Consider the following 24,183-nt stretch of genomic DNA (forward strand, 5'->3'; position numbering starts at 1 on the left):
CCAAAAATAATGTAACTTTATGGAAATAGCTTTAAAGAAAGTAAGAACAAAATTTACAAGAAATCACAGAAATTACCAACATTAAATTTATAAAATTTAAAAGATTACAAAAATTTACAATATATTAATGAACTTAAGCAAGAGCAAAAAGTAGTGCAATCAATCCTTTACCCAAACTTGTAATCTTTAGCATATAATACGAAAAGTAAAAACATATCAGTGACTACCAAGTGCCAAATTCGTTATGAATATATTTTTTCACTTGGAGGCTAGATTATTTCTTCACTCCAAGCTAATGAAGTAGCCTTATATCTTAAAAGACACTGAGCTACTTCGTTATTATCATGCAAAATGCCCTTCATTCCATAAGTATATAAAAGTATTAGATTTATTGTACTCACGAATCCCTAGCGGAGAAGTCCACATTTAGAACTTCTAGAAAGCCAGACTCGTCATTAACAGGTTGGTGGGCTGGACATTTGTGGCAAAGTTTAATATAGTTTTGTCATCACCGGATGCTCCTTTGCTTTATTTTTAATCTTCACTGTTTTTTCCACTTGTCTCTATGTTAGAACTCCAATCTTACTTTATAAATCTTCTTTTGTGTGCCTTTCATTCTTAAATTCTTAAGGAAGTTTCAGCATCCAATTGACTCATGTAAAGTCTGTGATTCTCTGAATAGTGAAACTTTCTTAAGAATTTCTCTGAATTTTGATTATGAGGCTGACCTTATCTTTGTTGGATGATGTTCAAGTGATAAATTTTAGCTAGGGCTGAAGCAGTATAATAATGATTTGGATTCTGCTTAAGGATATACAGTTTTGTATGTGAACAGTTTTATTGGGGTTCAATATTGTATTTTTCTGCTTTTTTTTTTTTTTTTTGTGGTTCATGAGATTCACATGAAAAATGTGAATATTGTGTTTGTAATGGCATACCTTCTTTTCTAAAACTTTCGTTATTTGATCTTTTCTTTCACTTGAAACATAGTGTGTGCATGAAAATTTTTGTGCATACTGTTATATCTTTTTAAGTATATAATTTTTCATTATTGATCTAATTATCTAAAAGGAAGTGTTAATAGTTAAATTCTGCATTTTTCATATTGTTTATGACTGGGAAATCCTATTGTGTTGCACAAGTTATCTGCCCTATAGTTTTGTGAGTAACTTATCCATATAAAACTGTTTTTTAGGAACCACTTCATTTTTATTTGTTCCTTATGCATCTCCTTGCAGTTTCACTTTCTTTTTAATGGAAATAGCCTTCTTCAAAGTAATTATGAAGGCTATGCAACAAAAGGTTGGTTCACAAAAACATAATATGTTAACTTATTTTCTATAAGTAAAATGGACCCTTGATAGATTTTACATATTACCCTCAGAAAAACATTGCACTCGCGTGATTAGTGCTCCTTCAGCTGATTTGAATGCACTCAAAGGTTAATGCATTTTACCACGAGGATCATACACCTTAAGTACTGGAGGTTGTTCACATAACTGTTTTTCCTGGGGTGAAGTTTGGTTTAATTTATCTCTGAACCTCACAGTTATATAAAGGCTGGATTCAATGACATGAATTAAATAGTCTAATCTAATAAGTATGACAAGTATCATGTATTGTGAATTCAAGATACTTGCATTAATGTGGCTTTCATTAATTAGAGAGAAAGAGAGAGAACATCTGGGTTTAAATATTTTACAGTAATGAGAACTGCTTCAAATTTTGAATGCTAATCAAGCAATTAATCTTTACACTAAACTGCAAAGATTAATTCATCACTGAGAACTGCATTTATCAGAGAATTACAATATAAAAAATTTTTCTATGCAGTTTGAGTCTCCCCCCACCCCACAAATGCTAGTTACTTAAAACCAGCATTTTTAGTTATGTAATTATTCAGTCACAGATGAAGGAATAAAAGTAAGTTCTGAAAGGGTTGGATTTAATTAGGCAAATTACATAATGGTTAGATTTAATTCCATAAATATTGTGTAAATTAAATAAACCCCTAGGGCATGTCAGGCATTTTTCCAGGTGTGATTTTCCAAATCTTTTATCATTGATATCATCAGCTAAGGCTTGCTACCCGGGAAGCTTAAATGCTGATGTAACTGATATTCAGATCCAACCTTTGAGTCAAGTGGACTAAATTTTGGTGGTTCAGTCACTGTGACAACCAGATCCTCTGCTTGCACCTTGATGATGGTGGGAAGTTAGTAACTGTGGGTAACTTTGGGCATAAGGTCTGAAATTGCACCTAATGTATACTGGAGATGGATACCCAGTAATACTTACAGTATACTAGGTACTGAAGAGATCAAGGTGTGGGCCACATCACACAGAGGAATGGTTATCCCTCTGTGTCACCAGGCAGTGCTAGGTGACTCTCTCATCAACTGATGTATTACCACCATTTGCTTATTGGAGGCTTGAAGTGGTAAAATATCTCTTCCACCATGCAGTATGAATGGTGTCTTTGGAAGTTATGATGGGCATCATGGTCAGAACCAATATTCCTTGCATTTTAAGAGTATAGCTTTAAAACTGTTTTTGCAGGCTGACTACTAGGTAGTTCCCTCAGACCAAATTAATATAACGCTCTAGGAGATATCCAGATCAACCAGTGCATAATCTTGCTACCTCTATTCTGCCAATCAGTGACTGGAGAGAGTGCAAGTAGTGTGCACATAAAACTCACTATATTAAGAAGCTGGGTATAATCTTTCTGTGTCTATATCTAAAAATTTCATTAATTCATAATATGCTCCCCTCCACTTTTACATTATTTATTGAAGGCATAATGAATTGTCAACGTAATAGAACACACTTATCTGTGAAAGATCTAAAAACTTCTGAAATGCTAAGCTTTCTCATTCATTTCACAAATATATTTGGTCTCAGTTCCAGTCTCAGTGATGTCCACTTTCACCCACAGGCTGCTGAACCTTACTTTTCTGACAGTCTAAATTATTGGTTGCCTTGAATACCACTGACACTTGTTCTGATTGTTCTCTTATTATCACATTTTGCTTTAAATGTGTACTTTGATATTCTTTTATCTGCTTTTTTTATTCTTGTCTGTCTTAAATTCTGTATTTCCATTCTGTCAAATTACTCTGTTTCCTCCATTGTTCCCCCAATTCTAATCACTTGGAACTTGTCTTACTTTCCTTAAGACTTGAGTTTCTCCAGTCTAACTTTCTGAACAGTGTAGTAATTTTCTGTGGTGATTTTAGTGGTCAGAGTTCTGGCTGGCATCAGTTTTCTAGTTGATTGGACCCAGCTGGTCAAGATGCTCAGGCATTTACAATTACTTTGGCATTACACAATTTGTTCATTTGCCTACAGTATCACACTGTCTTAAGCACACTCCCAACGCTTTGAGATTTCCTCACCAGCAACCTTGTAAACTACACAATCAATGTTACTGATCCTCTAGGCATCTCAGATCATAACTTGGTGATGGTCTCTTCTCCAGTGGAATCTGTCTTATGGCCATTCTCAGCCTCATGTCATTTGGTATTACACAAATACAAGGTGAGATGATCTGCATTATTTCCGCTTTTATTTTCCTTGATTGGATTACCGTTTTCAATCATCAATCCAAATGATTGCTCAGATCATGTCAGTGAAATTCTTGTTGAGATGAAATCCTTTATTCTGCATTCCACCCTGAAATCTTGTCCTTTATCTTAACCTTTTGTTTTACAATAAATGTTCTAATGCTCTTCAAGGTAAGAACATAGCGTATGTAATTGGCCTATATACAGATCTCTGGCTTCATATTAGAAAGTGATTTATCTGGTCAAAACTTCTCGATCCTCAACTAGAGTTTTAGCTGACCTGGTTCTACTTTCCCTTTAACTTTCACTTCCTAAAAATACCAAATACCAACATTAATAGAATCTATCAGTATGGATTCCGTAAATATTGATCCACTGATAACATATCGACTAATTTTGCTCATCTTTGGACAACTTCAGTGGAAAAGTTTGGTTTGGTGAAACTCTGAGTTGCCCTTGATGTTTCTAAGGCTTTTGATTATGTTTGGCATAAAGATCCTCTAAATAAGCTCTCATCTTTATGGATTTCTGACTGTCTTTTTCAATTGGATATCTAGTTTTCTCTCTGAATGCTCACTGTGGATTATAGTAGATGGCTCTATCTTCAAAGTTATCCAAGGTTCTATCTTTTTCTCACTCTTTTCCTTTTGTATATTAATGAATTTCTTCCATTGTTTGGAAATCCTATTGGCAGGAATTCCTTAAGTGCTGTGCTACAGTGGGACAAAGAAAACTTAGTAAACTTCAGTCCTAAAACTCAGCTCTGTATTATTTATTACAAAAAAAAAAAAAAAACAGCTCCACAATTCCCTTCATCAATGACACTGGAATTTTTATATAAGATCACATCTCTATTTGGTATTGCCTTTACTCTAATCTCTCTTAGCATAAGCATATCTGAAATATTGCTGCTCTCCATCAAAAAAATTGAGTTTATTTACTTCTAAATACTCTACAAATCTCAATTACACCTTATGTGGAATATTGTTTTCTGTGTGGTGGTGCTACAGTATTCAGAAATACTGTAACAGCAGTCTGTTACAGTATCTTTCTCAGATATACAGTTTTTGCTAGATGCCATTGCTGTGGATACTTCTATGGTCACTACTCCGAAGTTGCATCTGCAATCTCCTTGCTATCTTCCAAACTAGTTAAAACTGGTGCTGCAACCAGTGAACATCAGTTGTTTGTTCTTCATCTCCAAACTCACAGATCTAACTTTTTCTCTTCCTCATTTACCTCTGCACTAAAATAACCTTCTTTCTTTATTTCTTGAATATTATGATCTATAGAAATTCAAGTCTGATGTCAATAAGTATCTTCTGTCTTCTCAGCCTTCAGTCCATGTATGGTACCAAGCGTCACAGGTTTTGATACTTTTATAGGTTCTAATACTTTTTTAATTTGTGTATTCGTTAAAAAATAAGAAAAGTCTAAATTTTCATTGAATTTCTTCTGCTGAAAATGTGATAAAACAATGTGATAGAGTGTAATGTTTTTGTATGAATTCAAGATTAGAAATTCTGGATTGATATAACTTTCAACCACACATTAAAGAAAAGGAGGTTTGAATATTTTATAATAATGAGAACTGTGTTAATTTTTCAATAAAGACTAATTAATAATTGAGTTTCCTCAGAATTGTAGTAGGAAATGTTTTTTTCCTGTGCCAAATGTTTTTTCATGCCTTCAGTGGTATTTATTCCTACAAAAATGTATTTTCCAAGCAATTGGGGTCTTCTGTTTTATAGGTAATATTTTGGAAATCTTCCCCCTCCCCCCCACATCGGTTAAATTTAGAGTTGCTGGGTATGCTTTCTCTAAATATTGAACATTGTTATTGCCATTTTAGGGATCAACTCGTGGACGTATGTCTCCTCTTCCTGCAGCCATGACTAGGACAGAAAGTATTGGAAGTTTAACAAATGATTTTAAAACTACCTCTATGCCTGTTGGGTCTTCCCGAGGACCATCACCTCTTACCATTGGCATGTGTGACACAATTCCATTAGCTGTGGCATTTCAGGAAGTTGTTAATGCTTATTTTAGGGGAACAGATGAGACAAGGTGATGTAATTTCTGTCTTTGTGATATGATCTAATTTTAATATTGATAATTACACACTTGAGAAAAATAGATAAGTAAGTTAAGGTTCACTAAATCACTACAAAAACTATACTCACAACCAAATTTCTTGCTGTGCATATTGCTCAGTCACTTGTGTAAGTCAGTGAGTATTTTAATTGCAGTTTATTCACTGCAATTAAAATACTCACAATTAGACCAGTGTGCCTTGTCATTCAGTTATTTTGACATGTGCTTTTGTCTTTTTCATCCACTTACAGAAAAACTTTGTGTAGGAGACCAAGATTCATTACATTTCTATATGCATAGTGTTTCCTTTGACCATTTTTCAACATCTGTGTAAATAAAATTTAATGCAATGTGTTATATTAGTTTTTTTTTTTTTTTTTTTTTTTTTTTTTAAGCACTAACTGCAACATATAATATAAACACATATACAACACTAGTTCCTGTGGCAAAATATCACAGGAGGGCGTTGCCAAAATAGATCTCAAGAGGGTTGACAGACCTTATATAGCTAAAGAAGGTAACATGGGATGCTGCCATGTATGAAAAATTATAAGCAAATATCTAACAGTACTACAAATCAGATAAAAAAAGGAAAGAGACGTCACTGGAGAGAGAGAGAGAGAGAGAGAGAGCGCACGCGCTAAAAACAGGGTAAAGAGTTTTTATTGTATGCTAATGAAAAAAAAAACAGGAAGACAATAAATCATATGTCACTTCCTGTAAGATTTCCTGTCTGGACTGTGTATGATTTATATATGATATGACAATCCAGTTGGCACTGTGTGAGTTGGACAAGTAAAGAATGCTATTAAATAAAATCCTTCTATGTCATGAAAGCAAATCACTCTGTGAAATGGACATGCTGCAGGCATTAGCATGGAAATGGGTTTCAAAAAAAGGTAATTGCCAACTATTTCAAACATGCTGGATTTGTCACTTTGAATGAAGCTTCACATGCTTCTTCATTGATTAATCACAAACAAAAGTCTAATAGTAGTTAAGGAATGTTTGATGATGCATATCCTCATGCTCTTTTCTGTACCTTATCCAGCAGTTCCACATTCTTCTTGAGGCTTCCAGACCTGTATGCAGTACTCAAGGTGTGGCCTAACCACTTCTTTATGCAATGGATTAATCACTTCCCTGTCCCTACTGGCCAAATTCCTGTATATTATTGACAGAACCCCATGAACTGCCTTAGCAGCTTGTGTGCACTGCTCAGAGAACTTCATTCCTAGGTGTATTTTATTCTCCACTGCCTTGAGCATGGTACCAACCAATTGTTATAATACATTAGGATTACTGCTGCTCATACACTGCCACTTCTCAACCCACCTACCTATTTTTTTTTTAGGTCTCGTTGCAGTGGTACTCCTTGATTCCTGTCATTAACTACCCTGTAATCTTTTGTGTCATCTGCAAACTTAGAAAAATAAGCTTGATATTCCTTCATCAATATTGTTAATAAATGCAGGAACTCCCCGACTTACGTAAGGGTTGCATTCCACGGAATGCTACGTGAGTTGGAATTTCTCCCATGCTTGTGCAGTACTCGCAACTGCGCTCACTGAATTGATTGAATCAAAAAAGAAATCTTCAACGAACATGTAAATAGAATTATTGATTGTATTTATTCAATTTTTTATCTCATGAGCAGGAAAAATTAGAAAAGTGTGCAATTTAAAATAATTTCAAAATTATAAAATTACAAAAAAAGAGAGGAGACAGGCATAACGTCAGTAAGTTTTACCTCTCAAGCATCATTGCTAGAATCGACGTCTTCAGCTGATAAGTACGCCACTGCAGAGGTTGAGGGCTGCGGAGATTTAGAAGGAGTCGGCCGCTCAACCTTATGAAAGAACATATTAATGGATGACTGGACGGTAGCTTTTTTCTTTTCATCTTAGATTTCTTTGTAACAAGCAAGCATATCATTCACCCCCTGTTAACTTTTAAGAATCGTTTGCTGTCAGTATCCATCTTCTCAAATCTCGCCATTGCCAATGCAATTTCACAAAATGCTATTGCTATCTCTCTCTCTCTCTCTCTTTCTCTTTCTCTCTCTCTCTCTCTCTCTCTCTCTCTCTCTCTCTCTCTCTCTCTCTCTCTCTCTCTCTCTCTGATATGAAGTGTCTTGGCTCTTCATTTGGTTCATCTTGAGCTTCGTCAGCATTTTCTTCTTTCATTATCACTGCTTGCAAGTCAATAAGTTCTTTGTTAGATAATTCCTTCTCTTCTTCCTCTATGTCTTTGGCATAGAGGCAACTTTGGCAATTCCTCCACATCTTTGGCATCAACCTCCAACTGAAGTAGTTCTGCAACCTTTACAATCTTATCTGTAACCTCTTCACATGATTTGCCTTTTTCAAATCCTTCGAAGCCTTTTACGTGCCATGGGCATATTTTCTTCCATGCGCCATTTAAACAACTTTTGGTAATTTCAGCCCAGGCCTTATTAATATTTAAGATGGTGTGGTGCAGTGGTATTAATCTGTAATCTCCCGCTGCATTAGCCACAAGCAAGAGCGTGGCCCTATCTTTTAAAGCCTTGAAACCTGTCATTGTCTTTTCCTTTTTGGCAATGTATGTTCGATCCGGCATTTTTTTCCAGTGCAGAGTCTCGTCAACATTAAAAATTTGCTGCGCTGAATAGCCGTCTTCATTAATAATTTTTTTCTAATTCATCATCAAATTTCTCTGCAGCTGCAGAATTGGCACTGGTTACTTCACTGCATACTTTAACGTTGTGGAAACCAGCGCAATGCTTGAACCTATGCAGGTGGTAGATGACTTTCATCAACCGGTGAAATACCACCACTTTGCTTATTGGAGGCTTGAAGTGGTGAAACCCATGTTTAGTCTCTAGAGCAAAGTTTCCGGCATCCCCCCCCCCCATACTTCTCCTTCAACCCATGCATGGTACTAAGTACTATAGGTTTTGATACCTTTCATGTTTGGGGTTTTCATAAAAAAAAAAAAAAAAAAAAAACCACCCATTGCTTGCCACGAACTTGGGTTGGGGTTCGCTGTACTTATCCTTAATATCTTTATAACTACTTGTTGCTTTTGCTTGAATGGTCATTAGACTCAGGTGCACTCGCTTCTGAATCTGATTTTCCATCCATATTATTAACAGCTATTCCATCTTTGATATAGCACCTGAACGCTGTTTTGTGATCACTGTTGATTTTAAATGCATTAATCCTTTGACATGTTCTTTTATGTGTGCACTGTCATTTAAAATAGTATTCACTGTTGAAGCAGTGAGACCTAATTCCCTTGCAATAGATGACAAACTTTGTCCTGCATCATGCTTCTTAATCATTTTCATCTTCATTTCTAAATCAATTTTTGTTTCATTTCCTGGCACTGCCACCACTTGCACTTTCCCTTCATCATTGTAATACATAAATAGGAATGAAGAGAAGTTTCTGAAAATTTGTTTTTATATGATTGAAGGGGAACAAGTTTCACCATAATAGTGTAAAAACCCACACAATAGCAGTTATCTGTATTATTGAAAATGCAATAAGATCAAGTTTACTACCCATTTATAATTAGATGCACTAATAAAAAAGCCTAAGAAGCCGGAAAGTGCAAATTGTTTTTATTGTTTTATGGTCGTGACCTCCAGAAACGTGCTTTAGAAAAATATCACAAAGGCATTCAAAATTTATTCTTATAAGTTGTAATGGAACATATGATAAGGATGAAAGGGTAATGAAGTTTCCATTATAAATATGACCTTTTAGAGAGATAAATAGCTTAGTAATATAGCGAAATTTTCAACTTCCAAGGTCATGGAATGAATTACAAAAAAATAAATAAATAAATAAATAAATAAAATAATGTGTTATTGGGTTCACATTATGATATTTTCACAATACCACAATACAGGATGCAAAATACGTTTCCACAATTTTTTTAGGTTTGCACCGGCTGGCAAAAACTTGCGTAAAGTCGAGTGTTACGTAAGTCGGGGAGTCCTGTATTGAAAACAGTAAGGGGCTCCCAGCAGTGAACCCTGAGGAACACTGGTAATAACATTACTCCGAGAAGAGCAGTGCCCGTTAATAACCACCCTCTGTCTTTTGCTTCTTCCCTGTCGCTGTATTCATAGCAGTAACTTGCCCTTTTGCCACACTGTTCCAGTTTGTACAGCAGTCTTTCGTGTGAAAAAATGTCAAAAGCTTTGCTGAACTGTAAATGTACGATGTTAAAATTATTTTTTCCTTTGTGAACTGAGTCATTATAGCTAATCAAATTGGTCATACAAAGTTTCCCCTCAATAAATCCACCCTCTGATCAACATTGTCATTGTCTTTCGCATGATATCCTCTAGCTCGGTGTTAGTCCAATCTGTGACCCCAAAGGAGTATGTTAGTATTGGAGCTGCATAGGCGTTTATGGCTTTAACTGTGTTCAATTTTGCTTTCAGCAGGCTTCTGAGTCTCTGATGATATTTTTTGGTTAGGCATTTCTTGATTTCCTTGTGCTTTAACTGCTGATATGCATCATCACTAGGTATTTGTAGGTCTCTCCTTCTGTCTAGCTTCGATCTCTTTACCAGTTAGCAGCTGGTAGTTTCGGCTAACTAAATTTCCCTGGTGCAGTGAAGTTCAGTGCATGGGTCTTGCTTTTGTTTAGACCAAATTCCATCCTGATGTCCTTGCTGAATTCTTCGGTGATCCGGAGTAGTTGCTGGAGTTGCTTCTCAGTTGCATAGAGCTTGATATCTTTCATGTATATCAGGTGGGTGAGGGTGTACAGATTCTTTCTTCCTTCTTTGAGGTTATATCCATACTTGCTACCGTTAAGCATGGTGGGTTGAGTGCTAGACAGAACCATAGTGGGCTCTGAGCATCTCCCTGAAAGATTCCTCTTCTGATGGGAATTGGTCTGGTTGCAAAGTTTTTGACCTTAATGGTGGTACTCCATTTCGCCATTGTTGCTCCTAGGACGTTTGTCACAATCAGATTGAACCTGTAGATCTTCAGGGTCTCTATTAGCCAGCTATGAGGTACAGAGTCGAAGGCCTTGCGGTAATCAACGTAGGCCATGTATAGGTTGTGGTGCTTCTTGTAGGCTTGCTCGAATACTGCAGCATCTATGGTTAATTGCTCCTTGCATCCTTTGCTCCTCCGCTTGCATCCTTTCTGATGTTCGGCCATTATGTTCTGACTCTCTAAGTGATCTGATATCTTCTTGGTTATGCAGCTGGTCAGGATCTTGTACATCGCTGGGAGGCAGGTACTTGGCTTATATTTCGCAGGGTTTCTTGTATCTTCATCTTTAGGCTTCAGATATGTGACTCCTTCAGTGAGAAACTTAGGAATTGTCTCCAGGTGCCATATCATTCGAGTGAACTGCTCTGCTAGGTGCTTGTGTGTGCAAGTGAGCTTCTTGCAGCAGTAGTTGTGGATGTAATCAATTCCTGGGGTTTGCCAGTTGTGGGTGTTACTGATCGACTGTTTTACTTCTTCTCTAATCTCTCACTCTCTTATCTCTTGTCCTTGGTTTTCTTCCATTCTACTTCTATCCAGGGGCTTGGGTTTTATGTCTTGCTTCACTGCTCCAGATATTTCCCTAGATCTTCTTGATCATCTTCTTCTCGGGTGGTTCGTTTCCTGCTTTCTCATCTTCTCCTGGTTTCCTGTAGAAGGCTCTTTGGTCCTTGTCAAAGATTTGGTTGTTTATTTTCCTCTGGGAGCTCTCTTTGTATCGACGTAGTCTCTTGCTGAGTGCAACGAAATCACGAACTCTTGCTGAGTTCGTGATTTCTGGTCTCCTGTTTGCTGTGGATGCTGTGTCTCTCTTGAGGATGCTCTTCACCTTTCCAATCAATACTTCTATTACCCTGTTGGTACTGGGTCAACTGACCTATCTTGATTCTTAATTCTTCTATCTTCTGCTGAAGTCTAATTTCCCAAGCTGGCGGTTCCTTCTGTTTTTGGTTCTTCTGCTGCTGGTCTCATTCCTTTTCCATTAATCCTAGTGGCTGCTATGGCAGCACAGTATACTGCTGTGTGGATAGCCTCCAGCATTGCACCATTGTTGTCAAGATAATGTGTCCTTCGAATTCTGTTAGGGCTTTCTTCCACTCGCCTTCTATTCTGGATATCACGACTTCATCTCTTTCCACATCAGCTACACTGGGTTGTATTTCTTCTTGCGTTTCCTCCTCTGGTTCTGTAGTATGCTGTTCCTCCTCCTCTGGTTCCATATTGACCATATTCTCTGTTCTTTGTAGTTGATCGCTCACATCCTGCTTGATTTTTTCCAAGGTGGTAGGAGCTATTAGGTTGTTTGTGACGATGGTCCTTCTTTGGTCTGCTATTCACTGTTCAGTGACCTGAATATCCAGGAATCGTTCCAAACACTTGGTATGTAGTCGCGACCTTATTATTATTATTAGCCATATCGTGCTAGGAAACCTGAGTCTTATGCTGCACCAGCCAAAAAAAATTGAGTTATCCTGAGGGGGGGGAGAGAGAGAGAGAGAGAGAGAGAGAGAGAGAGAGAGAGAGAGAGAGAGTCGCAGAAGTAGAAGGGAGTCACCAAGAAAGAGAAGAATGATGATATCCAGCTCAGGACCCCGGGTATGCGAAGCCCATACTCACCAGGTGTGAGCCCCTGGATAAGATGAGAAAGCAAGTAATCTTACAGTGTCTAAGAGGAAATCCTTGAGTGTAGTGTGAAAAAGTGGAAGTGTAATGTAGATCAGGGCATTAAAAAAATAAAAAGAAATTGCTTTAAAATTTGTTATTCCTGCCAGTAGTGTGTGAACAATGCTGAAAAATTGTGCCTATTTTCAAACTGTTTGAGGAAACGAGATGTAGTTGGAAGCATGTGAAATTATGCCTGTGTGAAGATGTAGATGAAGCAATTTTTAAGAGGATGAACTTGATTCAAGACAAAAACTTGCCGATATCAGGGCCATTAATAAAAGAAAAGGCTATGGAGTATGCATATTTTCTGTGGCATAAAACCTTCCAAGCCAGTTCTGGTTAGCTGGAGAAATTTAAAGAGCACCATGGCTTACTTGAAAAAGTAATTTGTGAAGAAAGTGGATTTCCAATCAATAAAGGCTATACCCATTGGAAAGAAACAGTTGAAAAAAATTATGGACGACTACGAACAAAAAGACATTAAACATTGATGAAACATGTCTATTTTTTTAATGTTTTCTGAACGAGAAACTGACTTTTAAAGTTTTGTTTGTTTGTTATTTGGTTTTTAGGAGCATTAGCAACTAAGGCCATATTGCTCCGGGGATATGCGGTGGTCATTCCCTGACCTTTCCGCATCCTCCGTATTTGGTGGGCACGGGCTTGAACCCCGGTCTAATCAAGAAGCATGTGCTACGCACTGCTGCTCCTGCCCACCTGGCAATGGAGGTGCCAACTTTTAAAGGTGATAAATGTTTAGGTGGTAAAAATAGTAAGGAGACAATTACAGTTTTGGTTGGTGCAAATATGGCTGGCAATGAAAAACAAGCTTTTTGGTAATGGGCAAAAGTAAACAACCCCGATGTTTCAAAGGAATAAAGTCATTAGAATTAGACTTCAACTATAACAAAAAATCTTGGATGACAAGTGAAATTTTTGAGAAGTGGATTTTAAATTTTAATAGAAAGATGATGAAAGAAAACAGAAAAATTGCGTTGATTGCAAGTGCCCTGCCATCCTTCACTCGGTAATTTTGAAACTTACAAGTGGAAGCTTGTTTTCTTCCCTCCGAATACCTCATCTAAAGTGCAGCCAATGGACCAAGGCATTATCAAGAATTTGAAAATGCACTACTAAAGGTGCATACTGAAAAAAATTATACTGAGAATAGAAACCAACCAACCTATAGATTTGTAGATGTGCTTATCAGAGTTGGCAAAAGTGTGGAGTCAAGATATGACAGAAACAACAATTAAGAATTGTTTTGCAAAAGCAGGTTTTGCTGAAATGCTAATTAACAGTGATGAGAGGGATGAACTACTACAAGACATTGATAAATCTTGGGAAGAGTTCCAAGCGAGGTTTGATCAGTGGAGAAATTATTCTTTACGAATTTTTACGAGTTGTTAACGATGCCATAGTAGCTGAATATCCGAGCGACTCCATCGTTTTGAAGTGAATTTAAAGAACTAGTAACAATATTGGCTATGAGTTTGATGAAAATGAGTTCAATATTAAACCTTCCAAACAAGAAATGTTGGCAGCATTTGAAACTTTGCGTGGAGGCATTCTGTGGGAAGAAAATGTGGCAAAACAGTAGAATCCAATGTACAACAAAAAATAACCAAATATTTTACAACATAATTCTTAAAAGTGTAGTGATTTCTTAATATGTATGTATTGATAAATTAATTGCTTAAAATGTTAGAAAATTTATTCATTCCACTTCTAATTTATTTCCTATCTTTTACTATATTTCTGAATTTACAGTATTTTTCATTGTTGGAAAGGTCATATTTCTTTATAACAGAAATTTCTGCTTAAAAATTTTTTTCAAGAGAATGATTGATTTAATTTTATAGAGGTATTTTACTTTTTTATATTTACTTGTTTTTTATAATATAAATAACTTTTAGTATTGGTCACATACTGCAAGGAAGTTCAATTGAAAAATAATGGTTTCTACAGTTTAGTTACTCTTTTTGCAGGTAACCCTGATAGGTAATCAAATTGCAGGTAACCCTGCAAAAGAATGGCCTTGTGCAAGTAAGCCATTGGCCTCTCATCAGGGGAGACTGACATGGCTCTGACCACAGGATTGCTGTTTGTTGTATTTTCTTGTTTATTGAATGAATCTTGATACACCTGAGACAGTCAGGCATGAAATCCCAGCAGAGTTATAGTTTCCAAGATACTTATACGAGTGTATCTGGTTAGCAGTATATTAACAACTGCACCATGCTTACAGTAACTTAAGTAATCCTGCCCATTCTCACACCAAATTGCACAGATACAGTATCTTACATATCTGTCCCCCCTGCTTTAGATTGTGTGGTACAAACTGTGATACTGTTACCGAAAGAGCACTCCTTTTCATGAAAGGGGTAAGTGTACGTAATACAGTGGCCACTAAGTTTATACTATGCCCTTTGTGATATTTCAAATGCTGGAAAGGTGAACACTTGATTACTGGCTGGCACTATCTGAACTGAAATAAATCTTCACAAATTAAAAAAAAAAACAAAACATTTAATTTGTCAGTAGGCTGTGGCATCCTGATTCTTAACAAATACAGTTATGTGCTTCTGAAGGCTCACCTGTTTCTTTTTATTTAAAAAAAAAAAAAATTCTTGTTTTGTAAAATTCTGCTTATTGTATACCATTGCTTGACCTTTTCCTATTGAATTGCAATACTCATTAAATATAATAATTTTCTGAAAATGAAAATTGTAAATTTAAAACTATAGTGTTGTATACACCTGTTATTTTCAACACTGCTGAAATAAACTGTGTGTGTATGTGTAAAATGCTAGATGGAGAAAGAACTGCTAATCTCAAACTGGTGATTAATGAGCAGTAGATATCCGAGCTACCCACTGCTCAATGATGAATAACTTGATTTCTTTAATAACCTTCACCTTCTTGTATACAAGTCTTAGGTCATTTATCAAGATAACTGCACTGGACCCTGAAAACAGGGGTGTCCAAATATTTTTCAAGGGATAGTGTATTACATCATCCCTGGCTTTTATGAACAGGTCACAGTAATGTACAGACCTTTTACCTTTGAGGTGAAGTTTATCCTTATTTTTCATCATCATCATCAGAATTTTTCCCAATTTTTTTCATCATCTGTTTTGTCCAGCTTTCATCTCTGCAAATCTGGTCTTTTTGGGTTTTGCCCAGAGGAGTTCACCATACCACTTTTTTACAAATATACAAATACAGAATTTGACACCTCCATTGACTTTAGTTGCTTATGTTCTGTTGTATTATTCTTAAAGGAATTAATGGAATTGTTAGGTTTACTTAATGTGACATATTTTGAATTGAAAAATAATGGTTTCTATTTTTTATTTGCTGCAGATGCCAAGTGCGGCTAATTGGAGATATGAAAGTATCCTTTCCAGCTGGAATAGTTGGCGTGCTAGCGAATAACCCGTCCCCTGCTCCACTTATTTTCAAGGTTTCACAGGCAGTGAAACTAGAAAACGTCCTTCCAAATAAACAGCTTATTTCAATGTAGGTAAATTTAGCTGTATTTTATCTGCTACAATGAGTTATAGATCTAAGTAGTATTACTGTTTCATATTGTTTATGCAAAATATGTCAAAAATGACACCTTTCAAATCACCTACACGAGGTCCTGAAACTTCCATGTCATATACTTCTGTTTATGCCTATAAAAGAAGCAGAATTTTTTATATAGGGAAAAAAAAAGATTTACAGGCTTTGGATTAAAAGTTAGCTGCAGGTAACATGGTATCAAGTAAAATAAGTGATTTGCTTTTTTGTTTATTTTTAAAAATCAAAAAGATCATAAAAAATAAACAAATTGTTATCATTATTATAAAACTTTTTGCCCCCCCCCTCCTTTTTATGGTATTTTTTCTGCCCCATGAGATATTGGTACCAAGTGCATGGGGGTGGTTGGTGTCTTGGTTGATGAACTCTTATAATCTTACAAGTGTTCAGAATCATGGCTTTCTGGAGTTCCATGTAAAACCGGTGAAATACCACCACTTTGCTTATTGGAGACTTGAAGTGGTGAAACCCATGTTTAGTCTCTAGAGCAAAGTTTCGGCATCCCCTCCCCTCTCCCCATACTTCTCCTTCAACCCATGCACGGTACTAAGTACTATAGGTTTTGATACCTTTCGTGTTTGGGGTTCTCATAAAAAAAAAAAAAAAATGTTCTCTGGGAGGCCCATTACTGCTAGGTTCTTATACAGGCTCTTTGGCACCATGCAGTAGTTGACATGGTGATTGGGATGGTCGTTACTTGCTCCATATGGCACATTTCTTTGACTTCCTGTCTTAGGTCTGTGTACCTCCTGATCTTTTCCTCGTAGGTTTTCTGGAGGTTACTGGTTTTGGGTACTGCTGTGTCGATCAGGTAAGTAGGAAAATATTTGTGATGGCAGAGCTCACCAGACGAAAAGGTCGGGATGGGAGGTGGGAAAAGGAGACAGGGATTGTAGGGGATTAAAGTCATAGAGACAGCTGACCGGGCTAGACGGGTGGGTAAAGTGCCTGCCTGGCAACCCAAAGATCGCGGGTTCGAATCCCGCCTCGGGCATGGATCAAAGTACTGCAAAAACCTTGGGAGGTGCATTATGGCCACAGAAGCCGATGCGCCAACAACTACCAAAAAAAAATAGACAGAGCACCTGGATGGGAGGAAGATCACAGTGTGGACATGCAGTTCTTCTCTGTTAATAATCCCATACTAGCTGAAGCTGTCAGAAAATCCCATGTCATGCTTCGAAATGGGACATGACATCAGCAGGCAAGGCGGGGGGGGGGGGGTTCTGGCAGGTTTCCCCCACTGCAGTCCAATTTGGGGGACCTGTTAGAACAACATACAGTCTACATGCACTCAACCCAGGTGCACACCTATATATATATATATGCAGTTTATATTAAACTGCAGTCCAATTTGGGGGACCTGTTAGAACAACACACACTCTACATGCACTCAGCCCAGTTGCACACCTGTCATATCTATATATATATATATATATATGTGTATCTGATAATTAAAATAAATCTGATATTTAAAATAAAATAAAAACATCAGCCAGTAGTACGGCAAAAAGGTAGAGCGAAACACAACGTAAAATAATATAAAATAAACAAACAGGGAAGGGAAAGTAAGGGTAATAAGACGAAAAAGTAGTCGATAATCCCCTGTATAATTTAGTCATTAAACCCAATTAATAAAAACGATGTAATTTTAAAATAATGCCAATTATAAATAATTTAGCGGTTCCTCCCCAGAAGGTACCAGTTCCAAAAGACGTGAAATATCATCAAAAAGGGGGTTAAAGAAACTACAAAAAATTAAAATATCCAAATGATAGACTGACCATCATGCCCCATATCGACAGAGGACCACGAGGCCAATAATGGTCATGGAATCGCTGCATTTCAATCGTCATACAAATCATCGCAAAGGCGGAAATATCGAAGAACCAAACCACCCTACCATTCTCCGATAGATCAACCAATGCAGAGGATTTGCATGGCGGTGGTCCTTATGCAGCGAGAAATAATCTATAGAACAGACAGCACTCTAGATCAGAGCCACACCACTGACATAGTGTAAGCTTAACCAGCTTATATAATAGAAAGAAAAGAATAGATGGCGGCACAGGCGCTGCTTATTTAGCATATCAACCCACTACTGCCACTAATTATATAATGTAATATAAAAGTTAGGCAAAGGTAATAAAAATAAATAAATAAATATAAAGCTATCATTAGAGGCAGCAAATGCAAATCCTCCACATGAAGCCTAATTATATCTGATAATTAAAATAAATCTGATATTTAAAATAAAATAAAAACATCAGCCAGTAGTACGGCAAAAAGGTAGAGCGAAACACAACGTAAAATAATATAAAATAAACAAACAAGGAAGGGAAAGTAAGGGTAATAAGACAAAAAAGTAGTCGATAATCCCCTGTATAATTTAGTCATTAAACCCAATTAATAAAAACGATGTAATTTTAAAATAATGCCAATTATAAATAATTTAGCGGTTCCTGGCTGATGTTTTTATTTTATTTTAAATATCAGATTTATTTTAATTATCAGATATAATTAGGCTTCATGTGGAGAATTTGCATTTGCTGCCTCTAATGATAGCTTTATATTTATTTATATTACATTATATATATATATATATGTACATATTTTAGGGGCAGACTGAAATACAGCACTTAACACAGCACTATTTCACACATTTATCATCTTATTTTCATCATCATATAGATAAGCAGGTGCCATCTAAACAAAACAGATACCAGGACACCACTTTTTTTTTTTTTTTTTTTTTTTAAATACTAATCATAAACTTTCATTTGGTTGCCACATGGTTTACACAGATGACCTAACAAATCACTCACATTCACAACTTAACCTGCAAAAATAGCTTCTTCTTTTTTTTTTATTATTATTATACATATTCAGGACAGATAACACGTTTTTATGGTTGGACGTATAAACCTAAAACTTTGAAAAAAATATATAAACTTACATATTTATATCTTTTTTTTTTTTTAAAATAATGAGAGGAATTACCTCAATATATGCATACAGAACATTTCTTCATTAACACTCTCCTTGAATTTAAATGAATATCAAAATAACAAAATGAATTATACCCTCAGAGGCAAACCATTAGCAATGCAATGTACCCAGCATTCAAGGTCTGAGAACTCCATCACCAAACTACATCAGAATGACAATGAGTGGGAGAAGATCTTGTGTCTATAAATTAAAAATGAATACAAATAACTTCCGAATATCCTTAAAATTCTAAGAACTTATTTACTTTCCTTAAGTGGACAGGACTTTTTGATTTTAGTCATGATCAAAGTATAGTAAACTTAAAATGAATTGTTGAATTTATATTTGAGAGATTATTTGCTGTCATGGAGCATGCATGTAAAAGACAAGGAATCTGAAATAGGGTAAGGGCATCATACATTAATCAAATTACGAGTTAATTTAATTGCCAGTGTTTCAGCTATTAAGAATTTTGTATAGTTATGTTGGACATTAATAATTTTAACATCATTAAATAAAAACATATGGTCCTCACTAATAGCATGGAAAGCCAATTCTGAGGCCTTGGAGCATGAAGCATGTTCTGAAACCGTGTTGTTTTACTCTTGTATGCAGAGTACATATTGTAGATCCCTGATAGGACAAGTCACAATCTTTACATGAACGTGACAGAATATTGGATAGAATGATTGTGTAGTATAGTCTGTAATTTCTGTGTAGGTTTAGAAATAATTTGAAATGCTGTGTTTTTAAAAAGTTGATTGAGTTGTTTATGCCATTGTTCAGAAATAAAAGATACAGAAATAAAATATTTTTTCTTATTACTCTTGTTATTCAGAGAAATTTGGGTCAGCCTATTTTCCACTTGTTCTTTGATATGTCTAATTACAGACAGGGGTAGCCATGATTTTGAAATCTGTTTTTATTATTTCTATTTCAGTGTTTAAGGCTAATTCAGATGAGGAATATTTAAATGTGGTAAGGAATTGATTTAACACAATCGATCTTTTATACATGAAGGTTGTTGTTTTTTGGTTTTTAGGAGCTAAGGCCATATTGCTCCGGGATATGCGGTGGTCATTCCCTGACCTTTCTGCATCCTCCGTATTTGGTGGTGATGGGCTCGAACCCTGGTCTAATCAAGAAGCGTGTGCTTCTTGATTATGCACTGCTGCTCCTTCCCACCTGGCTACGGAGGCGCCATATATATATATATATGGCGCCTCCGTAGCCAGGTGGGAAGGAGCAGCAGTATATATATATATATATATATATATATATATATATATATATATGAAGGGATGGTAGCTCTCATAACATAAAAACATGCCCTCGTTAGTAGGTTTCCTATATATTTTGAACAGAATGTCATTCATGTTACGGGTAAGAGTAAAATTTTAAAAATTTAATTATCTATTGTCCATATTCTTAGTTTCTAAGGTAAACTGTAATTTAGGGCAATATTATTGAAAGTATGTATGCTCCTTGTATATTAGTTGAGTCTGTAACACAAAGGATGTCGTCTAGATATTTACCATAATATATGATACTAGGAAGTAAAGGTGATAAATATAACTATTCAATTTAATGGGGGAAGTTAAAATCTCCCATTAAAAGACATTCTGATTTAATGGCCTGCCCTATTTCTCTGTACAATTGTTCATTGTAATCATCAGAGTCATTAGGCCTATAACACACTCCTACTCTTATTTTTGCTTTCTCAGTGCTTATGTCACACTAAACTGACTCAATGTTGCACTGTCCATCTATGTCAATTGGTTGCACTGCCGTAGATTTTGTGTGTTTCTTAAATAGCAACATAACCCCTCCTCCCTTCCTATCCTGTCTATTCTTTCTGTACACATTGTACTCCTCATATTCCAATTCTGCACTGCTTATATCTATGTGTAACCATGTCTCTGATATCTCAACAATATCTGCCTTTGATATCTTGACCAACACTTCAAATTTATATACTAGACTCCTATCATTGGTGTACATGCAAGTATACATGCACTTGTTCTTACTCTTAGTTACCCTAATCCAGCCCATGTATTTACTTGTTCCATGATAAATCTACCAATCTCTGAAACCCCCAGTACCTTGCTTTCCAAGCTGGTTCTCATTCTAATGGAAGCAGTGGAAGAATCACTTTCACCTCTGCCTGCGGCTGCTGTTAATCTTTTAGTCTGTGAATCTCCCAAGCTAGCCATTTTCCGGCCCATCCAACTCTGACTCGATAGCATCAGCATATATTCTTGCACCCTTTTTTATTTAAGCATATCCCATCTGTGTAGAAGCAGTCTCTTCTGTTAATTATATTTTCTACACCAGCATGTTAGAGAGATTCTTAATGATTACCATCAGCGATGCTTCATGCATTAAGAATCTGCAGATAAAAGACCTGCTAGGTAGCAGTGATCACAGTGTATTAATGTAGGAATTATTTAAAGGTGCAATTACTGTCGAGAGCAAAAGGAAGGGATTAGGTTTTCAGAAATGTGAATACAGTGGTCTCAGACAGTTTTTAAATTCTATGCCCTGGGAAAAACTGATAATGTTGTTACCAACAGCAAATTTAAAAAGAGAAGCATTCAGTTTAGTAATGTTAGAAGCTACTAGGCTTTTGATACCAATTAAGGAATAACATTATCATCTGACATCCATTAGACCTAAATGGATGTCAGATGAACTGATGAGCCTCATGGCAGTGAAGAAAAGTGCATAGTATACATATAAATTATTAGATGTTACAGAAACGTACAGTAGATATAAACTAGTTAGGCAAATATAAGCAGTAAAGACTTGTTTACTTATGAAAATGTTTACTTTTTATGTTACCTTATGTTTACTTCTTGTACACTAGAAAAAAGGGGGCAAATCACATTGGTTCACTGGATATGAATAGTTTATCTGTTGATGATCCTGCTGATTTTGCTGAGAAATTGAATAGGTATTTTAAATCTATATTCACACAAGGAATTTTTGAGGGTCGGAGATGCCATATGTGTATCAAATCCAAACAGAGAGCTGAATAATTTTTTGATAACTGAGTGGAAATTGGAAGAGAAATTGTTGAAGCTTAAAATAAAAAAGGCATCTAGAGTAGACTGGATTTATCTAGTTATATTAAGGGAGGCAGCAAAGAAGTTAAGTAAACCCTTTGGATTCAGGGGAGTTCCCTATGGACTGGAGATAAGTGAGTGTATCTCCATTTCACAAAGGGAGATCAAACAGGGACATGAGTAATTACAGACCTGTTAACTTCTGTTCAAGGGAAAACAATGTAGTCATCGGTTAATGATGTAATGAAGGGCCATCTAGACAGGAATGCAATTATACTGCAGTCCCACCCAGCATTGATTTTTCATGGGGTGATCTTGTCTGACCAGTCTAATTGGATACTATGACTATGATACAAAAACAAAGGAACTTGATGCTAAAAAATAATTTTTACATCATATACTTAAATTTCAGAAAAGCTTTTGATACTGTTCCATATAAAAGACTTCTATAACATATTGGAGCATTGTGGCATTGCAGGCAAGTTTCTGAAATTGGTGAAGGAAATTTTGATTGGAAGAAGACAGATTACTCCAAGAAGAGCAGTACTAACTGCTCTTCTTGGAGTAATGTTATTACTGGAGTTCCCCAGGGAGTTCAATGCTGTGCCTATTGGCGCTTTCAATATTTATTAATGATATTGAAGAAAGCTCATCAGTCTTAATGTCTAAGTGCAGATGATAAAAAGGTTGGCAGGATGGCAATTAATGCAACAGGATTACTACTAATTAGGAAAATTAGGTAGATAGGATGAGAAATGGCAGTTGAAGTTTAACATTGACAAATGCAAGGTACTTGCATTTGTCAATGTAGCAGTAATCCCAGCTTAATGTACAACCTGCACTCAAGGTAATTGAGATTGATAAAGATCTGTGATTGAAATCTGTAAAGATAATTGTGCAGTGAGATATGAAGTTCACTGGTTGCCACGATAGCTCATAGAGTTTTGTCAGTGATATACAGCAACAGCCAGCTGGGATTAGCAGATGAATATCCCTTTATATAAAGCAATAATTAGGCCACATCTTAAGTATTGCATAGAGGTTTGAAAAAAAGTGTGGATCTGTTGGAACAGGTGCAGAATAGAGAATACAACAACAAGATTAGTGAGAAAAACGAAAGATTGTGTCCAAGAAAGACTTCAGTTTTGCAGATTGCAGAATGTAGGGACTGGGCAAGTGTGGAGATGTATGATTGAGTGTGTAAGCATTTTGATTGGTTTGAGTAAGCTTAGTGCCGATGGAATCCTTTGTCTTGCTTAGATTAGACATGTAAATGAGGCATAAATTCAAATTGGGGTAGGATGATTGCATGATAGATGTGTGAAAATTTGCTTTCAACCATTGGTTAAGTTGCATGTTTGAACAAACTTCCATCATTGTGCAGTTGAGTAGTTTGAATAAATTCAAGGAAGAACTTGATGAAATGTTAGAACTTGGCATGCGATATGGGAAGTGTTGGTTTTTTGCTGTGCTGGGTAAGCTTGCTTTCTTGCCTCATTTGCAACTCCTAATACTAATAAAAAAATAAATAATAAATAAAAAAAAACAAAAAAAAAACATGTCTTGGCTACATTCCTAGTACTACAGGCTAAGGCATTCTACAAATTGCCATATTGGTAGAAAATTGGGAATATTTGCCTTTAGTTTTCAGGTCACAGTAATATTAAATAGCAAGTCACTGGTGAATGACTAAAATATATTTAATTTGTGATATCAGCTGGTTACAAGAATCAGTTTTCCAGGTTGTTGTAGCTTGGTTGGACTACAACAACCTGGAAATTAGGCAATAATGAAAACCCAAAATTTGTTCAGTATCTGATTGTTGTAGTATTCAATAACTTCAAACAACCAGTGAATGAAGTTATGCATCAAAACTATTAACTGACAGGCAAGTGATGTCAAAGTGGCCAGTGAACAGACACTGGAAAGGATAAATTACGATAAATTTGGCAAATTTCCTTACCTACACAAAAACTTCAAAATGGTTATTTGGATAGATTCAGAAGATTTTTATCTTTTGAATCTATCCAAATATCTGTTTTGAAGTTTTTGAAAAAAATAAAACTACCTGTTTCACCTAAGAATAAAATACATTGAAAATTTGGTCTGGTTTTCCAGCTCATGTTTAGTTGATAAAAATAGCATCAGATTGACTTCATGTATATACAGAGACAAAGATAATTGATTGTCTGGTTTAAATGAAGGAGATCAATACTA

The 24,183-nt window shown here is 35.9% G+C and overlaps 1 protein-coding gene across 2 annotated transcripts in view; it reads left to right on the forward strand.

Annotated features, from left to right (window-relative positions):
* Positions 1 to 24,183, forward strand: part of LOC150086924 (F-BAR domain only protein 2) — a 726,598-nt gene that overhangs the window by 553,037 nt on the left and 149,378 nt on the right. For both annotated transcript variants that reach the window (XM_090372823.1, XM_090372824.1), the window contains 2 exons: positions 5,419 to 5,633; positions 15,695 to 15,850. In XM_090372823.1, coding sequence (XP_090228949.1) covers positions 5,419 to 5,633; positions 15,695 to 15,850 — 371 coding nt within the window. The remainder of the gene's footprint in view (positions 1 to 5,418; positions 5,634 to 15,694; positions 15,851 to 24,183) is intronic.

The sequence above is a fragment of the Mastigoproctus giganteus genome, chromosome 4 (assembly GCF_048544385.1).
Source record: "Mastigoproctus giganteus isolate SK-2022 chromosome 4, ASM4854438v1, whole genome shotgun sequence".
In the NCBI taxonomy this organism is placed as follows: Eukaryota; Metazoa; Arthropoda; class Arachnida; order Uropygi; family Thelyphonidae; genus Mastigoproctus; species Mastigoproctus giganteus.